The sequence below is a fragment of the Mesoplodon mirus genome (genome assembly GCF_964341445.2).
Source record: "Mesoplodon mirus genome assembly, chromosome: 19".
Classification (NCBI taxonomy): Eukaryota; Metazoa; Chordata; class Mammalia; order Artiodactyla; family Ziphiidae; genus Mesoplodon; species Mesoplodon mirus.
Window position 1 is genome coordinate 61,591,989 of NC_138995.1, and position 24,655 is coordinate 61,616,643.

General features: G+C 42.8%; 1 protein-coding gene across 2 annotated transcripts; it reads right to left on the reverse strand.

Annotated features, from left to right (window-relative positions):
• Positions 1 to 2,806: 2,806 nt before the first annotated feature.
• VSTM1 (V-set and transmembrane domain containing 1) lies at positions 2,807 to 21,886 on the reverse strand. Of its 2 annotated transcripts, XR_014292194.1 has the most exons (9): positions 21,752 to 21,886; positions 14,830 to 14,865; positions 10,744 to 10,791; positions 5,010 to 5,102; positions 4,884 to 4,911; positions 4,687 to 4,724; positions 4,548 to 4,579; positions 3,402 to 3,588; positions 2,961 to 2,989 (listed from the first exon to the last, which is right to left on the reverse strand). XR_014292194.1 is itself a non-coding variant. In XM_082606771.1 (8 exons), exons 1-8 carry the CDS (start codon positions 21,783 to 21,785, stop codon positions 3,472 to 3,474), a joined length of 426 nt encoding a protein of 141 aa, XP_082462897.1. In that variant the 5' UTR covers positions 21,786 to 21,886; the 3' UTR covers positions 2,807 to 3,471. The 2 variants fall into 2 exon arrangements, 1 of the variants encoding a protein (XP_082462897.1); XM_082606771.1 differs by having other exon boundaries at positions 2,807 to 3,588.
• Positions 21,887 to 24,655: the final 2,769 nt, after the last annotated feature.

The window sequence follows — 24,655 nt, forward strand, 5'->3', positions numbered from 1 at the left end:
CCCCCCTCACCTCTTTGGATGAAAGTCTGTGAGGCTGTGAGCCTAGACTTGTCACTATCAGTTCCAGACTCATAGGGACAGCTGGTCTGAATAATAATGATAACACAGAAATAGAAATAGAAATAGGCGAGAGACATAAAGAAAAAAAGGCATTGGAGTATGTGGATGTATTGACTGTTGTCTGAGGCTATCTCTAGCTGTCTTTTCCTTTGTCTGGTTACATGATTCAGTTTCTTCTTCCCTCCCACCCTCCCTTCCTTCCTTTCTTCCTTCTTTCCTTCTTTCTTTACTGTTTTTTTGTTTTGTTTTGTTTGGCTGCGTTTGTCTTCCTTGCTGTGCGCGGGCTTTCTGTAGTTGCAGCAAGCGGGGGCTACTCTTTGTTGTGGTGCGTGGGCTTCTCATTGCAGTGGCTTCTCTTGCTGTGGAGCACGGGCTCTAGGTGTGCGGGCTTCAGTAGCTGTGACACACGGACTCAGTAGTTGTGGTACACGGGCTAAGTTGTTCTGCGGCATGTGGGATCTTCCCGGACCAGGGATCGAACCCATGACCCCTGTGTTGGCAGGCAGATTCTTAACCACTGTGCCACCAGGGAAGTCCCTCTTTATTCTTTTAAAGTCTTTTCAAGTTAAGTTTTTCCTTTTGTCATTTCCATCCAAGTGTCTGAACTATGCTGGCAATGAAAGGTGGTGCAGATGAAATAGAAATGATCATATTTCATCAAATTGAAGGCACGACTCAAATGAAAAAGAACAAGCTTTTCAATAAGGGGCACTGGGACAATTGATTATCCAAATGGAAAAATTAGATCTTTACCTCATTCCTTGACAAAAGTTAATTTCAGATGGATTAAATATGAAAAACAAATTAAAAAAAAATTTTTTTAAAACAAAATTTTTAAAATTTTAAGTTTCAAAGAACACATAGGAGAGTCTATTTCTCATGGTAAGCTTCCAGACACAAAGAAATCTCTCAAAATAGAAATAGAAAGATGAATTACTTAGAGTAGCTAATATTAAAAGATACAAAGAAGAATGAAAATATGAGTCACAGGTTTACTGGAGATATTTGCAACATAGAGCTTACAAAGGAAAGGTGTGCCTACTATATAATTATGCCCTTTAAATCAGTACAGAAAACACCAACAATTCAACAGAAAAGTGAACAATGGCTAGAAACCATCAATTCACAGAAAAGAAACCCCGAATGGTCAATACTCCTCATTCATAATCAGGAAAATGCAAATTAAAGCAACAATGAGGTATCTTTATATAAGCAGCTTAAAACAGGTTATGAGTTCACATATTTTGTCAGCAAAAATTACAAAGTTTAATACACTTATGAATTGGTAAGGATGCAGGGAATTGGAAACATACATCCTTGGTGGAAGAATAAATAAGGGAAACTACCTTAGTTATCAATTTGCCTCTTCTAGTGGGTTAAAAGGTGTGGACATCATAGAAGATGGATTTTACTTCTAAATATAAACCGTCAAGAGATCACTACATGTGAGCGAGACGGTAGCTCCAAGGATATTTATTGCAGCATTTTGCTGACAGCATAGCAGTGGAAACAACCCAAACATCTAGCAGTCCAGGAAAGAACAAAGAGAAACCATGGTTTTTGCATACAACCAAGTCCTTTTAAAAATTTTCTTTTATTGAGATATAATTCACATGCCATAAAATCTATGCTTCTGAAGTGTACAATTCAATGGTCTTTAGTTTATTCACAAGGTTGTGCAACCATCACCACTGTCTAATTCTACAACATTGTCATCACCCCAAAAAGACACCCCATGCCTGTTTGCAGTCACTCCAAATTCCTCCCCTCCCCTAGCCCCTGGCAACCAGTAATCTGCTTTCCATCTCTAAGGATTTGTCCATTCTGGATATTTCCTATACATGGAATCCTACAATATGAAGCTTTTTGTGCCAGGCTCCTTTCACCTAGCATAATGTTCCCAGGGCTCATCCAGGTTGTGGCATGTAGAAGTGCTTCATTCTTTTTTGTGACTGAATAATATTCCATGGTATGGTTAACAACTGAATTCTGTACAGCAGGCAATGAGATAGAGACACAAAAGTCACCTAGGTGAATTTCAAAAGCATAATGTCGATGGCAATAAAAAAGGTGACGGAACTGTAGTAATGATTCCATATATATGTATAATGTTGTAATAACACACAAAATATTACCATATATTGACTATTGATAGATGCCTGAGGAGTAAAAGTATGAAAAACATGCATCGGTATAATATATACTACTTTGGGTAATGTTGACCTCTTAGGAAGAGAGGAAGGAAAATGGATTGGGAGTGCTAGAATGAAAACACAGCAAAGTGTTAATGTTTTGAAAATAAGGTCAGTGTGCATATTTCCACTTATATTATTGGGTGTTTTTCTCTATGATAGAATTGTTTCATAATTAAAAACTTTAATAAGGTTATCCAGGGAATTCCCTGGTGATCCAGTGGTTAGGACTCCCTGCTCTGACTGCCGAGGGTCTGGGTTCAATCCCTGGTTGGGGAACTGAGATCCTACAAGCTGCACAGCACGGCCAAAAAAAAAAAAAAAAGTTATCCAGCATATGCTACTGAGTTAAGAATATTTATATATATACGTTCCAAATATTTACACTTCATTCATATATTGTAGAATGGCTTTGAAACCTGATTGAGTGACATAACTTTGGAAGCAAAGCTCATATATTTGTACTTGTATCAATATATAAGTGGTCAGTACCACTGTCACATACACAAAAAAGTCCACACTCAGAAAAATCCTTACAATGCTGTATTAACATGAGTTAAGTTATGGGCACCAAGTGACAAAATCCACATAGATTCTGTAAGTCTAACTTTATTGCAGCCTTTGACTTTAATAATAAGAAAGAAAGAATATGAACAGAAATATGATGGCAGTAAGAAAACTCTTTCATTCATGTCAAAGAGGAAACTGGTCTTGACTTGAGGGCTGCCCAGCACGGCCTGAAAGAATCATGAACCAAATACTTTTAGCCTTTTAGCTGCTTACCTTGGTGCATGCTACTTAGGAATTTGTTAATTCACAGCTGAGTGTCTCCCTTCATGGCTTGTATTTTTTGTGCTCCTTTTTGAAATCTCTGCGTCTGTGGGATGACTCACCAGAGACCAATCACATAGTCTTCTCGAGGAACCATTTTCTATTTACATGGTAGCGTCCTGAACTCCCTAGGTAACTATTATGAGGACCACCAGCCCATAGATACAATACGTATTCTTAGCCCATGTTTTAAGTCGAACCATACAAAGGTTACGCTCCGGTTTTGTGAAAACCCACCCAGTAATTGTTGAGAGGAGGGGAAGCAAGAAGGGAACATATTGTATTATTATGGATAATGAGCCAAAGACACAGAGTCACCTGGGCTTTCACAAGTTCCGTCATCTCAATCTGTTCTCTCCTTCCCGGGGAAGAAGCTCTTCCTTCAGTTCTATACCTTCAGTGTTGCGTAGTCACACGACCCTGGGGGCTCCTCGGGGACAGAAGCTGCCTCAGACAGTGCGTTGATGTTTAGCTGTGCATAGGTCACTCCCTGGGATTCTTCAGGCTTTGAGGAAAAGAGATGTGCACGGGGAGCTAAGATGCCAAATACAGTAGCCACGAACCACGCACGGTTACTTAAATTCAAACGAATTTAAATTAAATTAAAAACTGAGGTCCTCAGGCTCACCAGATGCATTTCAGACGTGCAACTGCTCTTAGGTGTTATAATGCTCGTTAATGTTAAATCGCAAATAAGCAGTATTTTAAATAGAAAAAATGGATGGATGTACATTGGTTAATATTTGTTAAATGATGCTTTCCTGCCATCCATCGGACCCTTAAAATTCGCCAGAAACTCCAATAAACCCTTTATGTTTATGACATCACTAGACTCTCACAAGCCTTTTAGATGGGGATTTTGATTCCCCTTAGATATGGAAGGAAAGGAAGGTTCCGAATCATGGGGGTTTTGTGATTTGTCTCAGACCACACTGGTGATAAATTGTAGACATTGGGAGCTGGAATCCAGCTACTCTGGAATTCAAAGCATGTGGGGTTTTTTGTTTGTTTGAGATATAATTGACATATAACATTGTGCAAGTTTAAGGTGTACACGTGTCGATGTGATACATTGACATATTGCACTATGGCTATCACATTGCTAACACCTCCACCCTGTCACATAATGATCGTTTCTTTTTGTGGTGAGAACAATTATGATTTAGCCTCCTAGCAACTCTGAAGTGTATGATACAGTGTTGTTGACTATAATCCCCATGCTGTGCATTAGATTCCCACGACTTATTCCTGTACAAGTTGCAAGTTCGTTCCCTTAAATGTCATATCCGCCCCCCACCCAGCCCCTGGTAACCACCATTCTAATCTCTTTTTACGAGTTCCATCAAAGTACATGTTTTTCAACTCCATATTAATTGGCCTCATCTATATAACCAGCGTATGAGCTAGACAGACCCGCCTGTGGTGGAAGTGAGCTCTTGGGTTATTCCAAAGGGGAGAACTCACCGATTCAGATATTCTTTCCAGTTTGGATACACCTGCATGTGAGTAAAAGAAAAAACAAAAATCAGTTCTCAGATTGCAGGAGTCCGGTCTTCGTCTTTCTGACCCAAGATTCCTTATGGTTTCTTCCCTGATCACTTACCTGCAGCTCCCTGCTTGGGACATTTGGAATGGCTGGTTCTGAGAGAGAGAAACATATGAAAGTATGGGATCTGAAGATGTGGGGGAGAAGATAGGGCTGCAAGTAGCGGGGCTGGGCATACGAGTCACTGATGTACAAATGGGGTCTCTGAAGAAAGGAGTGGGAGTTAGGGCATGAGATCTGTCAAGTATATCTACCTCTTGGTGGATTCTTCATGTGATGAATCTATTTAAAAAAAATACAGGGAGGAATTTATCTCTTGAAAGAATCCTTCACTTTACTCCCTTCCTCAGAGTTTTAAACGTGTTCGTCTCTGAACTTACCGTGCTGAGTGCATCTGTAGATGAAGAAGATGGCAATGAAGAGGAGAAAGAGAGAGAGGCAGCTGAAGGTAGCGACAAAGATGACTTTGGTGTCTGGTGGGAGAAGGGTGGGTTAGAGAGTAAGACTGGCTCCTGAAACACACTGTTCAGCTTTAGCTGAACAGTTTCAAGGAGTCAGACAGCCTGGCTTCAAAACTTGGAGTGGCCACTTCAGAGCTGTAACATCCAATTGTGCTTTAGGGAGATTCTTCATCTCCCTGAGCTTTTGTTTTCCCATTCAAAGTGAGGATAGCGGGACTTCCCTGGTGGTGCGGTGGTTAAGAATCCGCCTACCAATGCAGGGGACACGGGTTCGACCTCTGGTCCGGGAAGATCCCACATGCTGCGGAGCAACTAAGCCCGTGCGCCACAAGTACTGAGCCTGCGCTCTAGAGCCCGCGAGCCACAACTACTGAGCCCACGAGCCACAACTACTGTGCCCGCACGCCTAGACCTGGTGCTCCACAACGAGAGAAGCCACCACAATGAGAAGCCCGCGCACCGCAACAGAGAGTAGCCCCTTGTGGGGGCAGCCAAAAATAAATAAATAAATAAAGTTATACAAAGTGAGGATAGCAATTGTGGCTACTTTACTGGATGGTAGGGAGCTTGAGTGGTCAGTACATACAGAGAGGACTAGCACAGTGCCTTGCAGATGGGAAATACCCAGTAAGTGGTTCATCCCAGGAATAATATTTATTTACTGTGAGCCACTTAGCACTCACGTGCATTCTTTCTCATCTTTTTTTTTTTTTTTTTTTTTTTTTTTGCCACTCGGCTTGCAGGATCTTGGTTCCCCAACCAGCGTTTGAACCCGGGCCCTCGGCAGTGAAAGCCCAGAGTCCTAACCACTGGACCGCCAGGGGATTCCCTGTTCTTTATCATCTTGACAATAAGCACGCAAGATAGGTTTACAGTCCCCATTTTGTTCATACGTAAATCAAGTACCAGAAAGTAAATCGAGTTCCCCAAAGTCACACGGACAGGATGGGCTTTGGACTCTGGTATGTCTAACCATTTTAGGCCAGTCTGCCACAAGGTCAGGGTTGTTCTGTGCTGACCACTGGGTGTGGACATTCAAGAGAAGTGATATTCTGGGCTTCCCTGGTGGCGCAGTGGTTGAGAGTCCGCCTGCCGATGCAGGGGACGCAGGTTCGTGCCCCAGTCCGGGAAGATCCCACATGCCGTGGAGCGGCTGGGCCCGTGAGCCATGGCCGCTGAGCCTGCGTGTCTGGAGCCCGTGCTCCACAACGGGAGAGGCCACAACAGTGAGAGGCCCGCGTACCGCAAAAAAAAAAAAAAAAGAGAAGTGATATTCTGAACCTGTTCCAGAGAATTCAAAATCTGGTGAGAAACACATTTTCCCAAACTAACTGTGTTCCTATAGAAGTGATGACAAGTCTAACAACAGACGAATCAAAGTCCAAGAATCATTTTCTAAAGATATTGAAGCAACCTAAGTGTCCATCGATAGATGAATAGATAAAGAAGGGAATACTACTCACCGTAAAAAAGGATGCAAAATTGCCATTTGCAACAATGTGGATGGACCTAGAGGGTATTATGCTCAGTGAAATAAGTCAGACAGAGAAAAACAAATACCATATGATTTTACTTATATGTGGAATCTGAAAAACAAAACAAATGAACAAACAAACTGAAAACAGACTCATAGATACAGAGAGCAAACTGGTGGTTGCCAGAGGAGAGGGGTTGGGGGGAAGGATGAAATAGGTGAAGGGGATTAAGAGGTGCAAACTCCCAGTCGCAAAATAAATAAGTCATGGGGAATGTAATATACACATAGGGAATATAATCAACAGTATTCTAGTAACTTTGTATGGTGACAGATGGTTACTAGACTTATTGTGGTGACCATTTTGTCATGTATAAAAAATATTGAGTCACTGTGTTGTACACCTGAAATTAATATTGTATGTCAACTCTATTTCAAATAAAAAATACCCCCCAAAAAAGGATGGTGAATAACCTTAGGGCATTCTAAACAAAAAAGAAAAAGAAGAAGAATTTTCCGTGTGGTGTATATATACAACGGAATGTTATTCAGCCAAGAGAAAGAAGGACATCCTGCCCTGTGCAATAATATGGATGAACCTTGAGGGTATTATGCAAGTGAGATAAGCCAGACAAAGACAGATACTGCATGGTATCACTTATATGTGGAATCTCAAAAATAAACTCATAGAAACAGAGAGTGGAACCGTGGTTGCTAGGGGCTTGCGGGTGGGGGAAGTGGGGAGAGGTTGGTCAAAGAGTACAAACTGTCAGTTTCAGAGGAATAAGGTCTGAGGATCTAACAGACCGCATGAACCGTAGTTGATGGCACTGTATCATATAATGGAAATTTACTAAGAGAGTAGATCTTAAGCATGCTGAACCAAAAAAAAAAAAAAAAGTAAATCTATGAGATGAGTTGAGGGATGTGTTAATTAACTCTATGGGGAGAATCTTTCTACAATGTATATACATGTATCAAATCATCAGCGTGTTGTACACTTTAAATATCTTACCGCTTTATTGGTCAATTATACCTCCAGGAAGCGGCGGGAAAGGAGGTGGGGGAAAAGGAGGTAAGAATACCTCACTTGGGACTTCCCTGGAGGTCCAGTGGTTAAGACTCTGCGCTCCCACTGCAGGGGCCTCGGGTTTGACCCCTGGTTGGGGAAGATCCCACATGCCTTCTGGCATGCCCCCACCCTCCAAAAAAAATGAATACCTCACTTGAAGAGAGAGGTGATGATGAAAAATACTGGCTCTAAAGCACTCAGTCTAGAATCTGACTCAATGTGGAAGATAATGAAATTGCAGTGATCATGATTATTTTCCCACCCAATATTCTACCCACACCTATCTCCCTCTGTAACAGATGCTGTCAACGTTCCTCCACCCGTGTTCCCCCAGATTCCTTTGCCATTTTTATGCGTGCTAGATCATGGCTTTTTCCCCTTTCCAATGTGAGCACTTTGATGTCTTCGTTGGGGGGTTGCCTGGGAGGATGCCTTGGGATTTATGTGGCCCAGAGCACCCCTTTACCAACTGCTGCCATTTGTGGGAGCAGTGCATCCCCATGGACATGTAAAAATGGGACAGGAACAGCTGTTCCTGGTTGAAAGCACAGAAACATCAGCCTTGCCTTATGCTTTCAATCCTCCCCTTGACTACCCTACAGTTTCTCTCACATAGCAGTTCACTAGAAATGAGAAGTAAATTATTGCAAAATTGTCCACCACCCACTAAACTGGGTTTACCCTGAGATGTCCACATATCCTGGTTAGACTTCGCATCACTATTTACAAATTACAAAAATAAATTTGCAGAAGGTCTATGCTATTGGTCTAAGGCATCTGACAGAGCAAAGGGATACAGCTTTATACAGGGCATAAATGAAGTCACAGGCACCAGAAAGAAAGCCTGGATTTGTGGCAAAGTTAGGTGATGAAATTGATCATTGGTCTCTGCACAGAACTGGAGTAGAAGGTCCCTTTCTAGTACCTTGGAGGCATGTGTATACAGGCTGGGGACAGCATATCTGTGCATACAGGCTGGGGACAGCATATCTGTGCATACAGGCTGGGGACAGCATATCTGTGCATACAGATATTTTACTCTGTTTAGAATTGTGGTGGTGTAAATGTGAACTCTGGGACTTCCCTTTTGGCATAGTGGTTAAGAATCCACCTGCCAATGCAGGGGACATGGGTTCGAGCCCTGGTCCGGGAAGATCCCCCATGTCGTGGAGCAACTAAGCCCGTGAACCACAGCTACTGAGCCCCCGCGCCTAGAGCCTGTGCTCCACAACAAAAGAAGCCCGCGCACCACAGTGAAGAGTAGCCCCCGCTCGCCTCAACTAGAGAAAGCCTGCGTGCAGCAACAAAGACCCAATGCAGCCAAAAATAAATAAATTTTTAAAAAAATGTGAACTCTGAAAGTACATTTTAAGAAGTGATATACATACCCACTAGGTTGGCTATAATAAAATTAAAAGAAAGAAAAACAAGTGTTGGAAAGGATGTGGAGATATTGAAACCCACATAAATTACTAGTGGGCAGGTAAAAGGGTACAGTCACATTGGAAAACAATTTGACAGTTGCTCAAAAAGTTAAACATAGTGTTACCACGTGTCCCAGCAGTTCTACTCCTAGGTAGATACATAATGGAAAGCGGGGACTCAGGTACACCTAAATTCACAACAGCATTACTTGCGATAGCCAAAAGGTACAAACAACTCAAATGTCCATCCACTGAGGAGTGGATAAACAAAATGTGGTCTATCCATATGATGGAATATTATTCAGCCGTGAAAAGGAATGAAGTACTGATACCTGCTACAACCTGGATGAACCTTGAAGACATTATGCCAAGTGAAAGGAGCCAGTCTCAAAAGGCCACATATTTTGTGAATGCATTTACATGAAATGTCCAGAAAAGGCAAAACCATAGAGTCAGAAAGCAGATTAATGGTTGACAGGGCCTGTCAGGAGAGGGGGGAATGAAGAGTGACTGCTTAATGGGACTTCATTTGGGGAATTATAGTGGTGATGATTGTACAACCTTGTGAATATACCAAAGGCCACTGCCTTGTCCACTTTAAAAGGGTGAATTTATGGAATGGGAGTGATATATCAATAAAAAAAGAAAGAAAATAAATTATAGAAGAGCTAAAAATGTGAAAGCTTTGACTTTCCATCTCACTTCTGATACTTCCAAGTTCTTTGACTCTACCGGATGGAGTAGCAGTCATTTTGGATGGTGTAGCAGTCATTTTCCCAAGCCTGCTAATACTGAATAAGAACATTTTGAAAGAGGAATACAATGGAGGATATCTTTTTTTCTTGGCCATGCCAGGGATGTGTGGGGTGGGGTGGCATGTGGGATCTTAATTCCCCTACCAGGGATCCAACCCATGCTCCCTGCAGTAGAAGCACGGAATCCTAACCACTGGACCACCAGGGAAGTCCCAAGGATATCTTTTAAAAAAAATTCTATTATACTAATGACAACCTTGAACAATTTTGGCTCATTGGAGTAGATTACAGGAAGGTTATGAGTTGCTGAAAGAAAAAACGATTAAGCATCTATGTAAATTCCCCCGTGGTCCCCATGGTTAGGACTCCTTGCTCCCACTGCCAGGGGCCCAGGTTTGATCCCTGGTCAGGGAACTAAGATCCCACAAGCCGCAGGGCATGGCAAAAATAAATCCTTTTATGGATAAGCCCATTTCAGTCTAAACCTGAAGAAAGCCCTAGTTTTTATGAATCTCTGAGGGTAGAATCTTAGTCAGTTCTTCACGGAAAAGCAATATCAAAAAAAAATATTTAATATTCACCATTTTTTGAGAACTTTAAAGTTTTAACAAGTCTTTGATCATATATATTCCCAAAGTACCTGGACTCCACAGGTCCCAGTCCCATTCCCCAAACCAGTCACACTAACTCACCCTCATTCTTCACGAAACTCCACTGTAGTTTTTCATTATGTAAAATGGCAGATGATGCATCTTGTGCTGTTTTATTCACCAGTGTTTTCAGAACCTGGGAGTGCCTTAGAGAGCATCTTCCCAACATGGAGAGAAGGGGCATTAAGATTCTCCTTGTGCCTTTTAATCAGAAGGGGATCCTCTGCCTCATGAGGTGGATACAACTGGGAAAAACAGGTCCTCTCTAATTATATTACCTGTTTTTGCAGGGTCAGGTCCACTTTCACCTTCACCTTCATCTTCACCTAGAAAACAGGATGCAAGAAAAGGAATCACGATGTTTATATGGGAACCTTGGGGACATAAATCCTCAAGTTCTGTCTATGGACTCTATGCCCTCTTTGGGGAGCAGGGAAGAGAATGTCTTTTCCATTCTCCAGGTGCTCACTAGGTTCCCAAACCAGGGCCAGAGCACTAGACTACTCTTCTTAATACTGCTGAAGTTTGCTATTATTTTAAGAACAAAAATATTTATGAATGACACTACTTTCAATCCTAACCCCACCTTCCAATCCTATCCCAGGAAAGAGCACCAACAGTTTGCAAGTATTTTCTCCCATTTGGTAGGTTGCCTTTTCATTTCATTGATTGTTTCTTTTGCTGTGCAGCTTTTTAGTTTGATGTAGTCCCACTAATTTTTTTTTGCTTTTGTTTCTTGTACTTTTGGTGTCATATCCAAAAAAATTGTTGCCAAGAACAGTGTCAAGGATCTTCTTCCCTTTGTGTTCTTCTAGGAGTTTTATTGTTTGTAGTCTTGTTTAAGTCTTTTATCCATTTCAAGTTAAATTTTTGTAAGTGGTTGAAGGTAGAGGTCCCATTTCATTCTTGTGCAAGTGGTTGTCTAGTTTTTCCAACACAATTTATTGAAGAGACTATCTTTTCCCCATTGAGCATTCTTGGCTTCCCTGTCAAATTTAGTTGATTGTATATACAAGGGTTTATTTCTGGGTTCCCAGTTCTGTTCCATTGATCTGTGTGTCTATTTTTATTCCAGTTTCATACTGTTTTGATTACTATAGCTTTGCAGTATAGTTTGAAATCAAGAAGTGTGATGCCTATGGCTTTGTTCTTCTTTCTCAGGATTGTTTTGGCTATTTGGAGTCTTTTGTGGTTCCCTACAAATTTTAGGATTGTTTGTTCTATTTCTGTGAAAAATGCCGTTGGAATTTTGATAGAGATTTGCATCAAATCTATGTAAGGTTTTGGGTAATATGGACATTTTAACAATATTAATTCTTCTGATCTGTGAACATGGGATAGCTTTCTGTTTCCATTGTCTTCTTCAATTTCTTTCATCAGAGTCCTGTAGTTTTCAGCATACAGATCTTTCACTTCCTTGGTTATATTTATTCCTAAGTATTGATATTTTATTGGTTTTGATGCTATCATGAATAAGATTTTTCCTTTATTCTTTTCAAGATATTGTGTTGTTAGTATATAGAAACAGAACTGATTTTTGTGTGTTGATTTTATATCCTGCAACTTTACTGAATTTGTTGATTAGTTTAATGGTTTTGGGGTTGAGTCTTTAGGGTTTTCTATATATAAGATCATGTCATCTGCAGATGAAGACAATTTTTCTTCTTCCTTTCCAATTTGGGTGCTTTTTTTTTTTTTTTTTTGTCTTGTCTGATTGCTCTAGCTAGGACTTCCAGTATTATGTTGAATTGAAGTGGTGAGAGTGGGTATTCTTGTTCCTGATATTAGAGGAAAAGCTTTCAACCTTTCATCATTGAGTATGACCTTGGTTGTGGGCTTGTTGGCCTTTATTGTGTTGAAGTTCATTCCTTCCACACCCAGTTTATTAAGAGTTTTTATCTTGATGTTGTACTTTGTCAAAGGTTTTTCCTGCATCTATTGAGATAATCGTATGATTTTTATCCTTCTTTCTATTAACGTATGTATCACATTTATTGATTTGTCTATGTTAAACCATCCTTGCATTCAAGGGATAAATCTTGCTTGATCATGGTGTATGAGGTTTTAATGCACTTTTAAAATTGGTTTGCTAACATTTTTGCATCTATATTCATCAGGGATATTGGTCTGTAGTTTTCTCTTCTTTTAGTGTCCTTATCTGGTTTCGATATCAAGGTAATGCAGGCCTTGTAAAATGAGCATGGGAGTGTTCCTTCCTCTGCAATTTTTTGGAAGAGTTTGGGAATGATTGGTGTTATTTCCTCTTTAAATGTTTGGTAGAATTCACCAGTGAAACCATATGGTCCTGGGCTTTTCTTCATTGGGAGGTTTTTGATTACTGATTCAATCTGTTTATCCATTATTGGTCTGTTCCAGTTTTCTATTTCTTCATTATTCAGTCTTGGTTTGTAAACTTCACAAAGGTTCTCTCGTCCATAGGTAACTACCCATGTCCATGTTCTCCCAGACCATGATCAAGAGGGGCTGGAATCAGGTCACAGTCTCCTGCAGGTTCCACAGCTGGTACTGAGGTGTGTCTGCCTATTACCCAATGCATAGGTGGGTGAGATTCCTCCTGGTATATGGTGCTGGATCCCACAACTCCCATAGAGGCACTTTTGTTCATGGATGGATGCTAAATTTTAGTTGTTGAAATGGAGATACAAAAACAAGGGATGCCTTATGCTGCCATGATGCTCAGTTTGGTCTTTTCCTACTTTCTCAACTTGTAATCATTCTGAGATCCCCAGTTTCAGCAGAGCAAGAATACTACATTCCATTCTGTTGTGAGGAATCAGACATAAGAGTGTCATACTGTGACCTGGAGTCATCTCAGGGCCTATGTTGGCTGAGAGGGAAGGTTGTAGGATGAATCCTGAAGAGGACAAGGCATTGGGGGTGAAGGGAAGGGCCAGGGTTTCCCATTTTCCACTGCACCTGGGGGCATTCTCACCCATCTCTCTGTATTAACCATGTCTTTTATTTTCTGCATTTGATGCTTTGACATCTTGGGACCTTGCTGACCCTAGAGGGATTCTCCTCCCATGGTTACCCAAATTCTAGGGATAGGAAAAAACTTTCTCTCAAGCACACCTCTCAAATGCAAACCAACCTATCCAAAGCCCACACTTCCAGCCACCTCGCTTATTGTTCTCTTATACTCAGGGACACTGTTTCTCTGCCCTAATCACCTCAGGCCCAGGTCCCAGACAACCAGGGACAGTGTCTATACCCCAGATCCAATCCTCAGCCTGTTGTTTCCCACAGAAACCACAGTAAAGGCTCTTGCCAACATGCCTCCCCTTGTCTCCACGTCCTGACTGGGTGCTTCCCCATGTGGTCCTGCATGGCGTGGCCTGACGTGTCCCCTTTTCTTAGGAACTGTAACAAGCTATCTTTTCAGTGACCATCGTATCCGTATCTTTGGCCTTACTGTACCTCAAATTTTCTATTAATACCTTGTTAAAAAGCAAACCACAGGCCCCAAATAGAATCATTTATGTAGACCATGCTGGGGCTTACTACCTAACCTAACTGAAGCTTCAAACCCTCATCCCTCCCACCCCGCCCCCAAAAATGTTGTCTTAGGTGGTCAGTCGGGGATTTTCTGGTCACACCAATGAGGTCATCACAGGGACCTCCTCCATCCCCCAGAGGACCATGAGGTAATCTGCCACATAGATCTCTTCTGTACTCCATAGGTAGGTTAACCTAAAGCTGAAATGATCTTTTTTATTTATGACTTCTATGTCTGTTTTTAAAAAACCTCTCCTTTTCTATAGCCCTGTGGAACTCCTCTCTACTTGCTAGAAGGGATGCTTCCTCCTTCATGAATTATTTGAGAAAGCCAATTAGATCTTTAACATGTACTCAGTTGAATTTTGTTTTTTTAACAAACTCTATTCTAAAACACTCGCCCACATTCACATCCTTGAGACCCACTCAGAATCCCTGATAAGAGCCTTATTCTCACACTGAGTTCCCATTTCTCTACAGCCACTGTCTTGTAGGTACAAAAGTACTGTCCAGCATCTTTAGGCTTCAGGTCAGTGACGAGGAATTTAGTGTCCTGTCCTGTTGAGTTGCATTCTTGCTTGTACCCAGAGTCCTGCAACTTCCCCAGCATGAATGTCACATTCTGGACGTCAGACTGGCACTTGAGGGTCACATTTCTGCTGTGTTCAACCTCTGAGCTGGGCAAGGCATGGAGGAGGGATTTGGAAAATTTCTCTGGAAAGAATTTGGAGTTAGTTTGACTCTTCATCTTGGTGATCACCAAAACCCTCCTAGAATTCAGAGGATGAAAGAGAAAAGGTCATGAAACTTGGGGCGCAGGAACAGAGTCTAAGTGGGAGAAAACTTACCATTATTTTTCTCATCTTCATTGCCCAGACAAAGCCCTGGAAGAGAAACTCTCATGAGAGATGAATTATATGTTTGTCTTTTTTTTTTTTATTGAAGTAGAGTTTTGATTTACAATGTTGTGTTAGTTTCAGGTGTACAGCAAAGTGATTCAGTTATATAATATTCTTTTTCAGATTCTTTTCCCTTATAGGTCATTACAAAATATTGAGTATAGTTCTCTGTGCTATATAATAGGTCCTTGTTGGTTATCTATTTTGTACATAGTAGTGTGTATATGTTAATCCCAAACTCCTAATTTATCCCTCCCTGCCCTTTCCCCTTTGGTAACCGTAAGTTTTTTTTCTATGTCTGTGATTCTATTTATGTTTTGTAAATAATTTCTTTCCTATCTTTTTTTAGATTCCACATATAAGTGATATCATATGATATTTCTCTTTCTCTGACTTACTTCACTGAGTATGATAATCTCTATATGCTTGTCTTTGAGTAAAAATCAGGCAGAGACTGTGTGACTCATCTGTTAAAGATCTGCCTTATTCCTTGCAGGTACTTCCCTGGGTTTATTTTTTCACCTTTTACTTTTGTCCCATTGTTTGTCATTCGGAAGTTATGTTTACAGCGGTGATCATTGTGTAATGTATAAAAATACCGAGTCACTATGTTGTATACCTGAAACTAATATAACATTGTAAGTCAATTATACTTCAATTAAAAATAAATAAGTACATAAAAGTTATTTCCCAGGCACCATCTCAAAAAAAAAAGATATGTTTATGTACAAAATGCCAGCAACTTTTTCTGATATATCGCATTCCTTTCATCATTAGTCCTTCTTTTACCATCCGGAAATCACTGAACATTTACCTGTATTTTCTGTGACTGCAATTTTTATGCTTTCCATTTAAAGAATGCAATAGTTATTTACTGTGGAGTGTCCATGTGGGTTTCCACCCACATTTAAATGGGGAGAATTTGCTCTTCATGACGGGGTCATTCTTTTTTTGTTGTTGTTGTACGCGGGCCTCTCACTGTTATGGCCTCTCCTGTTGCGGAGCATAGGCTCTGGACGCACAGGCTCAGCGGCCATGGCTCACGGGCCCAGCCGCTCCGCGGCATGTGGGATCTTCCTGGACCGGGGCATGAATGGGGTCATTCTTTTCACAAAGAATTGAAGATGTTTTCTGGTCCCAAATGCTCCCCTTACTTGCAGCTTTGATCTTTACGTACTTTAGCCCCTATCTCTTCTGTGCTCTATTCTTTTTTTTTTTTTTTTTTTGCGGTACGTGGGCCTCTCACTGCTGTGGCCTCTCCCGCTGCGGAGCACAGGCTCCGGATGCACAGGCTCAGCGGCCATGGCTCACGGGCCCAGCCACTCCGAGGCATGTAGGATCTTCCCGGACCGGGGCACGAACCCGTGTCCCCTGCATCGGCAGGCGGACTCTCAACCACTGCGCCACCAGGGAAGCCCTGTGCTCTATTCTTTATATTTCATTCTGGGATGGGGACGTTAACCCACGGATGGAAATAAGGGACCCCAGTCCCATATTGTGGGGGAAATGGATGCCAGTCTTGGGCCTCTGTTAATGGGTGAAGCTAGAATTTCTGTAGACATGAGAGAGTGCCTCAGGACATCTGGCCCTTGTTTCCACTCAGGGATGGACTCAAAACACAAGCCCCCAAGCTTCACCAGGAAGCAGGGAGGTGGGAGAGTGACAGTGGACCGAGGCTGCATTAGCAGTGAGAATGGCTACACTGATAGGTAGGAAATCAGCTTCTGGGTGGTCCAGGGGGTCCCAGGTCTCATGGTCTCTGTTTAGGTCCTCTGCATGTTCTGCTTTTAGTCTCACGTCACCTCAGCTGTGTTATCAGCCAGTCTGCTGCTCAAGTGGTGATTCCCATTCTTCCTTTTTTTTTTTTTAATAAGCACACAATTGCCTTAGGTTCACTTTACATCAAGAAACCCTACTAAGGAGTAGGTAAACATTGGGAGAGGGGTTCTCTGTTTTTGACAAATAAAACTGTAATGTATTCAAAGTGTACAACGTGATGATTTGATGTACGTATACATTGTAAAATGATCACATTCAAGCTAGTTAACACATCTCTCACCTCAGAAAGTTACCTTTTTTGTGTGTGTGAGAATGTTTATGATCCATTCTCTTAGCCAATTTCGATATTATTAACTATAGTCACTATGCTGTTCATTAGATCCTCAGAACTTATTTTTTTCTTTAATTTATTTTTGTCTGTGTTGGGTCTTTGTTGCTGGCTTTCTCTAGTTGCGGCGAGTGGGGGCTACTCTTTGTTGTGGTGCATGGGCTTCTCATTGCGGTGGCTTCTCTTGTTGTGGAGCACAGGCTCTAGGTGCATGGGCTCAGTAGTTGTGGCCCGTGGGCTCAGTAGTTGTGACCCGTGGGCTCTAGAGTGCGCGGGCTTCAGTAGTTGTGGCGCACGGGCTTAGTTGCTCCGCGGCATGTGGGATCTTCCCAGACCAGGGATCAAACCCGTGTCCCCTGCATTGGCAGGCGGATTCTTAACCACTGCACCACCAGGGAAGTCCTTATTTCTTTCTTAATAAAGGACCACAGTTGACTTAGGCAGAGAACTGGCTGCAATGAAGACACTTGTTACTAAGGGGCATGTAGGGTAGCTTGAAAAAGCAAAGAATAAAGGGATAGCTCCGGGCTTCCCTGGTGGCGCAGTGGTTGAGAGTCCGCCTGCCGATGCAGGGGACACGGGTTCGTGCCCCGGTCTGGGAAGCTCCCACATGCCGCGGAGCGGCTGGGCCCATGAGCCATGGCCACTGAGCCTGCGCGTCTGGAGCCTGTGCTCCGCAACGGGAGAGGCCACAGCAGTGAGAGGCCCGCGTACCACCAAAAAAAAAAAAAAAAAAAAAAGGGATAGCTCCTTGGAGTTTAGTAGAATTCTGAGGTAGGGAGCAGTGGGCAACATAAGTAAGCATATTTCACTGGAAATAATTACAATAAATAACTACCAATCAGCGAGTATTTATCATTTGGTAGACTCTTTACATACATCAACCATTTACATACTTACATTATTTAGCAGGTCCTTTACAGATAACTGTCTTTTACCATACAGCCACCCTCTCTGCCTGACTCAGCCACACATCACACATTTAACATTTAGTATGGTCTTTACATACACCACATGGAGAGCTGTACAATTTCCATGCTAGAAAGGGAGGAGTGGGTGACACTAGAAACCATAGCTCTCTAGAGAAGGGGAAAATTACTATGATGTTGTGACTTATAACAAGAAACATAGGGACTTCCCTGGTGGTCCAGTGATAAAGAATCTGCCTTCCAATGCAGGGGACGCGGGTTCGATCCCTGGTTGGGGAACTAAGATCCCACGTGCCACGGGCAACATGCCAGCAACCTGGAGCCTGCGCGCCACAACTAGAGAGAAGCCCACGCGCCTCAATGAAAGATCCCACATGCCTCAACGAATATCCCGCCTGCCGCAACTAAGACCCGACACAGCCAAAAACAGAAACAAAACAAAAAAAAAGAAAGAAAAAGAAACACATATTGGGTCTTTGTCCCTGGTCCTGGCACAGAGCTCCTAAAACCCTTGGAATTCCCTAAGTGTTGAGAGACGTAAAGGTGTCTTTTCCTATGTTAATGTAACTTTTGGAAAGTCTCTCTGTAGCCTAAGGATGGGAGCTGGTTGCCACAGAAACAACCACGTGATTAAAGGGTTGGAACCGTCAGTCTCACTCTCCCCCACCCCCTGACCTCTGGGGAGGTCATCAATTGCCAAGGCTTTAATCAATCATGCCTATGTAGTAAAGCCTTCATAAAAACCCAAAAGGATGGGTGGGGTTCAGAGAGCTTCTTTGTTGGACATGTGGAGATCTTTTGAGTGTGGCGCGCTCAGAAGGTCTTTCCTCGTACCTTGCCCTGTGCATCTCTTCCATGTGGCCGTTCCTGAGTTCAATTCTTCTATAGTAAATCAGTAATCTAGTGAGTCAAATGTTTCTCTGAGTTCTGTGTTCTAGCAAATTTGAGTTCTAGCAAATTAATGGAATCCAAGGAGGGGGTTTTTGGAACCTTCAATCTATACCCAGTTGGACAGAAACACAGGTGGCCACCAGGGCTTGTGAGTGGCATCTGAAGTGGGAGGGAGGTCGTCTTTTAGGACAGAGCCCTTAATCTGTGGGATCGGAAAGTATCTCCAGGTAGATAGTGTCACAATGGAGTTGAATTGTGGGACACCCAACTGGTGTCAGAGAGTTGCTCAGTGCTGGGGGAGACGATGCCCCCAACATGCACACACTGGAATTGGATGCAGAATCCTAACTGAAGTCTGAGAAATAAAATATTCCCTGCCATATCAGTAAACAAAGGATGTCACAGTCATCAGCGATTATAGCCACCAGTGAGCTGGTGAGCCCTGAGGGAACTCAGGAAGGAAACAAAGCGGGCTTCCCTGGTGGCGCAGTGGTTGAGAGTCCGCCTGCCGATGCAGGGGACACGGGTTCGTGCCCTGGTCCGGGAAGATCCCACATGCCGCGAAGCGGCTGGGCCCGTGAGCCATGGCCGCTGAGCCTGCGCGTCCGGAGCCTGTGCTCCGCAATGGGAGAGGCCACAACAGTGAGAGGCCCGCGTACAGCAAAAAAAAAAAAAAAAGAATACCCGCCATCTAGCAGCCATCAGACTGCAGCCAGTCCCCACGGTGAGCCCTGAGGGAACTCAGGATGAGAAAACACAGGATACTGACCCCAGATAGCCGAGGTGCCTGTCAAAGGAATGGTTTCAGTGAGCCCAGACTCTTGCATCTTCCCATATACAGAAAAGCGCTAAATGCCTTAACTTGAGATATCTGGTTTTCTTTCATTAACAATAATCTTCTGACACTCAAAGTACCTGCCCTTTGTTGCAAACCTTCTACATATCCTGCAGGGTTACTTGAGATGCTGTCTCCTGGGTTAGAAGTCCTAAGAATATCCACTGAATAAAACATAACTCTCTGCTTTTAGGTTGTGGGATTCATTTTTCAGTCAACAGTTCACATGAGGTCATACTGGAGTAGGCGGGGACCCTAACCCAACAGGAGACAGAACACACGGAGGGAAGATGGCCATGTGACCATGTGAGGCTTTGGAGTAATGCGTCTACACACCAAGGGATGCCAAGGGTTGCCAGCCATCTCCCAACCAGAATCGAGGAGGGAGGCATGGAATAGACTCTCCCTCAGAGCACCCCCCTCCCCCCCGAGAAGGAATCAACCCTGCTGACACCTTGATTTTGGACTTCTGGCCTCCAGAACGGTGAGAGAATAGATGTCTGTTGTTTTAAGCCACCCGATTGGCAGTAATTCGTTACGGCAGCCCCAGGAAATAAATGTGAGGAGGACGAGGTCGGTGACCGCCCCGTTTATTCTGCCCTGCAGCTGGAGGTTTGGGATATGGTGACCGGCCTCTCAAGCTCAAATGTGTGCGTGGCAGAAGCATGACCTCAAAGGGAAGGGCTGAACCCAGAAGAAGGAAGAAGGAACTAGAGCAGATAATGAGTCCTAATGTCCCCCACCCCACCCCACCCCCTGCCGCCCCACTCACGAAGGAGGAACCAGGCACTCAGTCTAGTGGAACTCCTGTTTCAAATTCTGGGGCTCCCGTGAGACCAAACCAAGATTATATTCCAGGTCTTCCATCCTAGAAGCTGAGGTCTGTTTGATCACCTTATGTTCAAGTTGAGGATGGTTGAAATCAGGCTAAGGATAGGGCTGGTCAGAAAATGTTCTTCGGGGCTTCCCTGGTGGCGCAGTGGTTGAGAGTCCGCCTGCCGATGCAGGGGACACGGGTTCGTGCCCCGATCCCGGAAGATCCCACATGCCGTGGAGCGGCTGGGCCCGCGAGCCATGGCCGCGGAGCCTGTGTGTCCGGAGCCTCGGCTCCGCAACGGGAGAGGCCACAGCAGTGAGAGGCCCGCGTACAGCAAAAAAAAAAAAAAAAAAAAAAAAAAAAAAAGAAAATGTTCTTCGTATCCACTGTTCCCTGCCTTAGGGTCATAGGGAAGAACAAATCTGACTCCATATTGGATCTGTTTCTTTTACTTTAACCTTTGTATTCTATTGCTTTTGCTACAAGTAAATCACTAAAGGGATGTTGCCTATAAACTTAAAGTAGACATAATGGCCTATTTCTAGGAACCTTGCCTCCCATGCCTGAGCCTTAAGCTAAAATACCTTTGTTCAGCTCACAGGAAACATCCTGACCAGGCCCACCCATGAATGGCTGCAGGAATGAAGAAGTTAATGTACCCCCTCCAATGTCTGGTGGGAACAAGGAAATATTTGTAACAACTTGTTGCCTTCTTTTTTACTTTACCTCCTCACCTCTCCCTCTTGGTTCTATAAAAGAAACTAGCATCCAGACCCCCGGCAAGATGTTTTTTTGGGGACACTAGTCCACCATCTTCTTGGTCTGCTGGCACTATTCCTTGCCCCAACAACTTGTCTCTCTTGAATTATTGGTCTGTCATGTAGCAAGCAGTACAAGTTTGGACTCGGTAACAGTAGGTCTTTTCTGTATTCCTCGTTCATAACCAAACTCACAGCTTTTCACACCCTGTAGACCCTGCCCTCCTATATGCCAGTGGAACGTTCAAGGCAAGACGGTGGTACGTAGATGATACACACATGGAGGTCCCATCGGAGCTGTGCATATCTCAGCCAATTAAACCAAGGGTATTACCACACGTCTCTGCATCTCTGCTCCCTCATCCCTTATGTGTGAGCCCCAAACGAGGGCATGTGGGTACCACAGCCGGTAGATTGTACCCAACACACAGAAGCCATAATTTCTGTACTTGTCACATCCCCCATGTTAGCCTCCACTCCACCGTGAATGCTCTCACCCATCCAAACCCATCTGTCCCCATCCTGGAGACTCACCAAGGTAAAGCAGGGACAGGAATTCTGTGATCATAGCGTCCCTTCTGCCCGGACCAAGATGCCGTGTTCAGTCTTACAGTTCAAAGGAAGAAACTGGACTGGGCAATTGCAACTCCCTCCTGCCCTCTTTGTCCAGAGGATGTGGGACGAGAGGTTTTGCTCTGACACTTTGCCTCTCCACTACCTGGGGTACAGCTTCCTTCTCACAACTGACTCAGGAAACCAGAAGCCACCAATGACAACATCTTTCTCATAAGTCTGGTGTATGTTGCTCTACCCACCCTGAGATCTCTCCTGTCTCATCTGAAGTCCTGCCCAAGACATTTTCTTTAAAAATAATTTGTCTTTTAAATAGTCTTATGTTTATTTTTAAATTTTATTTATTTATTTATGGCTGCGTTCGGCCTTCGTTGCTGCATGTGGGTTTTCTCTAGTTGCGATGTGCAGGGGCTACTCTTCATTCTGGTGCGTGGAATTCTTATTGCGGTGGCTTCTCTTGTTGTGGAGCATGGGCTCTAGGCACGCAGGCTTCAGGAGTTGTGGCACGCTGGCTCAGTAGTTGTGGCTCAAGGGCTCTAGAGAGCAGGCTCAGTAGTTGTTTAAAGTGTGTTAATTTCTGCTGTACAACAAATAGAATCCGCCGTACATATACATCTATCCCCATATCTCCTCCCTCTTGCGTCTCCCTCCCATCCTCCCTATCCCACCCCTCTATGTCGTCACAACACACCGAGCTGATCTCCCTGTGCTATGCAGCTGCTTCCCACTAGCCATCCATTTTACATTGGTAGTGTATATAAGTCAATGCTACTCTCACTTCATCCCAGCTTCCCCTTCCCCCCTGTGTCCTCAAGTCCATTCTCTACGTCTGCGTCTTTATTCCTGCCCTGCCACTAGGTTCATCAGTACCGCTTTTTTAGATTCCATATACATGTGTTAGCATATGGTATTTGCTTTTCTCTTTCTGACTTACTTCACTCTGTATGACATACTCTAAGTCCATCCACATCACTACAAATAACTCAGTTTCATTCCTCTTTATGACTGAGTAATATTCCATTGTATAAATGTGCCACATCTTCCTTATACATTCATCTGTTGATGGACATTTAGGTTGCTTCCATGTCCTGGCTATTGTGGTACATGTATCTTTTTGAATTATGGTTTTCTCAGGGTATATGCCCAGTAGTGGGATTGCTGGGTCATATGTTAGTTCTATATATATAGTTGTTTAAGGAACCTCCCTACTGTTCTCCATAGTGGCTGTATCAATTTACATTCCCACCAACAGTGCAGGAGGGTTCTGTTTTCTCCACACCCTCTCCAGGATTTATTGTTTCTAGATTTTTTGATCATGGCCATTCTGACCAGTGTGAGGTGATACCTCATTGTGGTTTTGATTTGCATGTCTCTGATAATTAGTGATGTTGAGCATCTTCATGTTTTTGTTGGCAATCTGAATGTCTTCTTTGGAGAAATGTCTATTTACCGCTTCTGCCCATTTTTGGGTTGGGTTGTTTGGGGTTTTTTTGATATTGAGCTGCATGAACTGCTTGTACATTTTGGAGATTAATCCTTTGTCAGTTTCTTCATTTGCAAATATTTTCTCCCATTCTGAGTGTTGTCTTTTTGTCTCAATTTTGGTTTCCTTTGCTATGCAAAAGCTTTTAAGTTTCATTAGGTCCCATTAGTTTATTTTTTTTAATTTCCATTTCTCTAGCAGGTGGGTCAAAAAGGATCTTGCTGTGATTCATGTCACAGAGTGTTCTGCCTATGTTTTCCTCTAAGAGTTTTATATTGTCTGGCCTTACATTTAGGTCTTTAATCCATTTTGAGTTTATTTTTGTGTGTAGTGTTAGGGAGTGTTCAAATTTCATTCTTTTACATGCAGTTGTCCAGTTTTCCCAGCACCACTTATTGAAGAGCCTGTCTTTTCTCCATTGTATATTCTTGCCTCGTTTGTCAAAGATAAGGTGACCATATGTGCGTGGGTTTATCTCTGGGCTTTCTATCCTGTTCCATTGATCTATATTTCTGTTTTAGTGCCAGTACCACACTGCCTTGATTACTGTAGCTTTGTAATATAGTCTGAAGCCAGGGAGCCTGATTCCTCCATCTCCGTTTTTCTTTCTCAAGATTGCTTTGGCTATTCGGGGTCTTTTGTGTTTCCATGCAGATTGTAAAATTTCTTGTTTTAGTTCTGTGGAAAATGCCATTGGTAATTTGATAGCGATTGCATTGAACCTGTAGATTGCTTTGGGTAGAATAGTCATTTTCACTATATTGATTCTTCCAATCCAGGAGCATGGTGTATCTATCCATCTGTTTATGTCATCTTTGATTTCTTTCATCGGTGTTTTATAGTTTTCTGAGTACAGGTCTTTTGCTTCCTTAGGTAGGTTTATTCCTAGGTATTTTATTCTTTTTGTTGCAATGGTAAATGGGATTGTTTCCTTAATTTCTCTTTCTGATCTTTTGTTGTTAGTGTATAGGAATGCAAGAGATTTCTATGCATTAATTTTGTATCCTGCAAACTTACAAAATTCATTGATTAGTTCTAGTAGTTTTCTGGTGGCATCTCTAGGATTTTCTATGTATAGTATCATGTCATCAGCAAACAGTGACAGTTTTACTTCTTCTTTTCCAATTTGTATTCCTTTTATTTCTTTTTCTTCTCTGATTGCCGTGGCTAGGACTTCCAATACTATGTTGAATAATAGTGGCAAGAGTGGACATCCTTGTCTTGTTCCTGATCTTAGAAGAAATGCTTTCAGTTTTTCACCATTGAGAATGATGTTTGCTGTGAGTTTGTCATGTATGGCTTTTATTATGTTGAGGTAGTTTCCCTCTATGCCCACTTTCTGGAGAGTTTTTATCGTAAATGGGTGTTGAATTTTGTCAAAA

Excerpts from the sequence above, each read along its gene's own strand:
- VSTM1 (XM_082606771.1), bottom strand. The coding sequence starts at position 21,785 with ATGATCACAGAATTCCTGTCCCTGCTTTACCTTG. Across the intron at positions 4,580-4,686 it reads TCCCAAGCAGGGAGCTGCAG|GTGTATCCAAACTGGAAAGA; the intron begins GTAAGTGATCAG and ends ACTCACATGCAG. Across the intron at positions 3,589-4,547 it reads TGGAAAGAATATCTGAATCG|CCTGAAGAATCCCAGGGAGT; the intron begins GTGAGTTCTCCC and ends TTTTCCTCAAAG.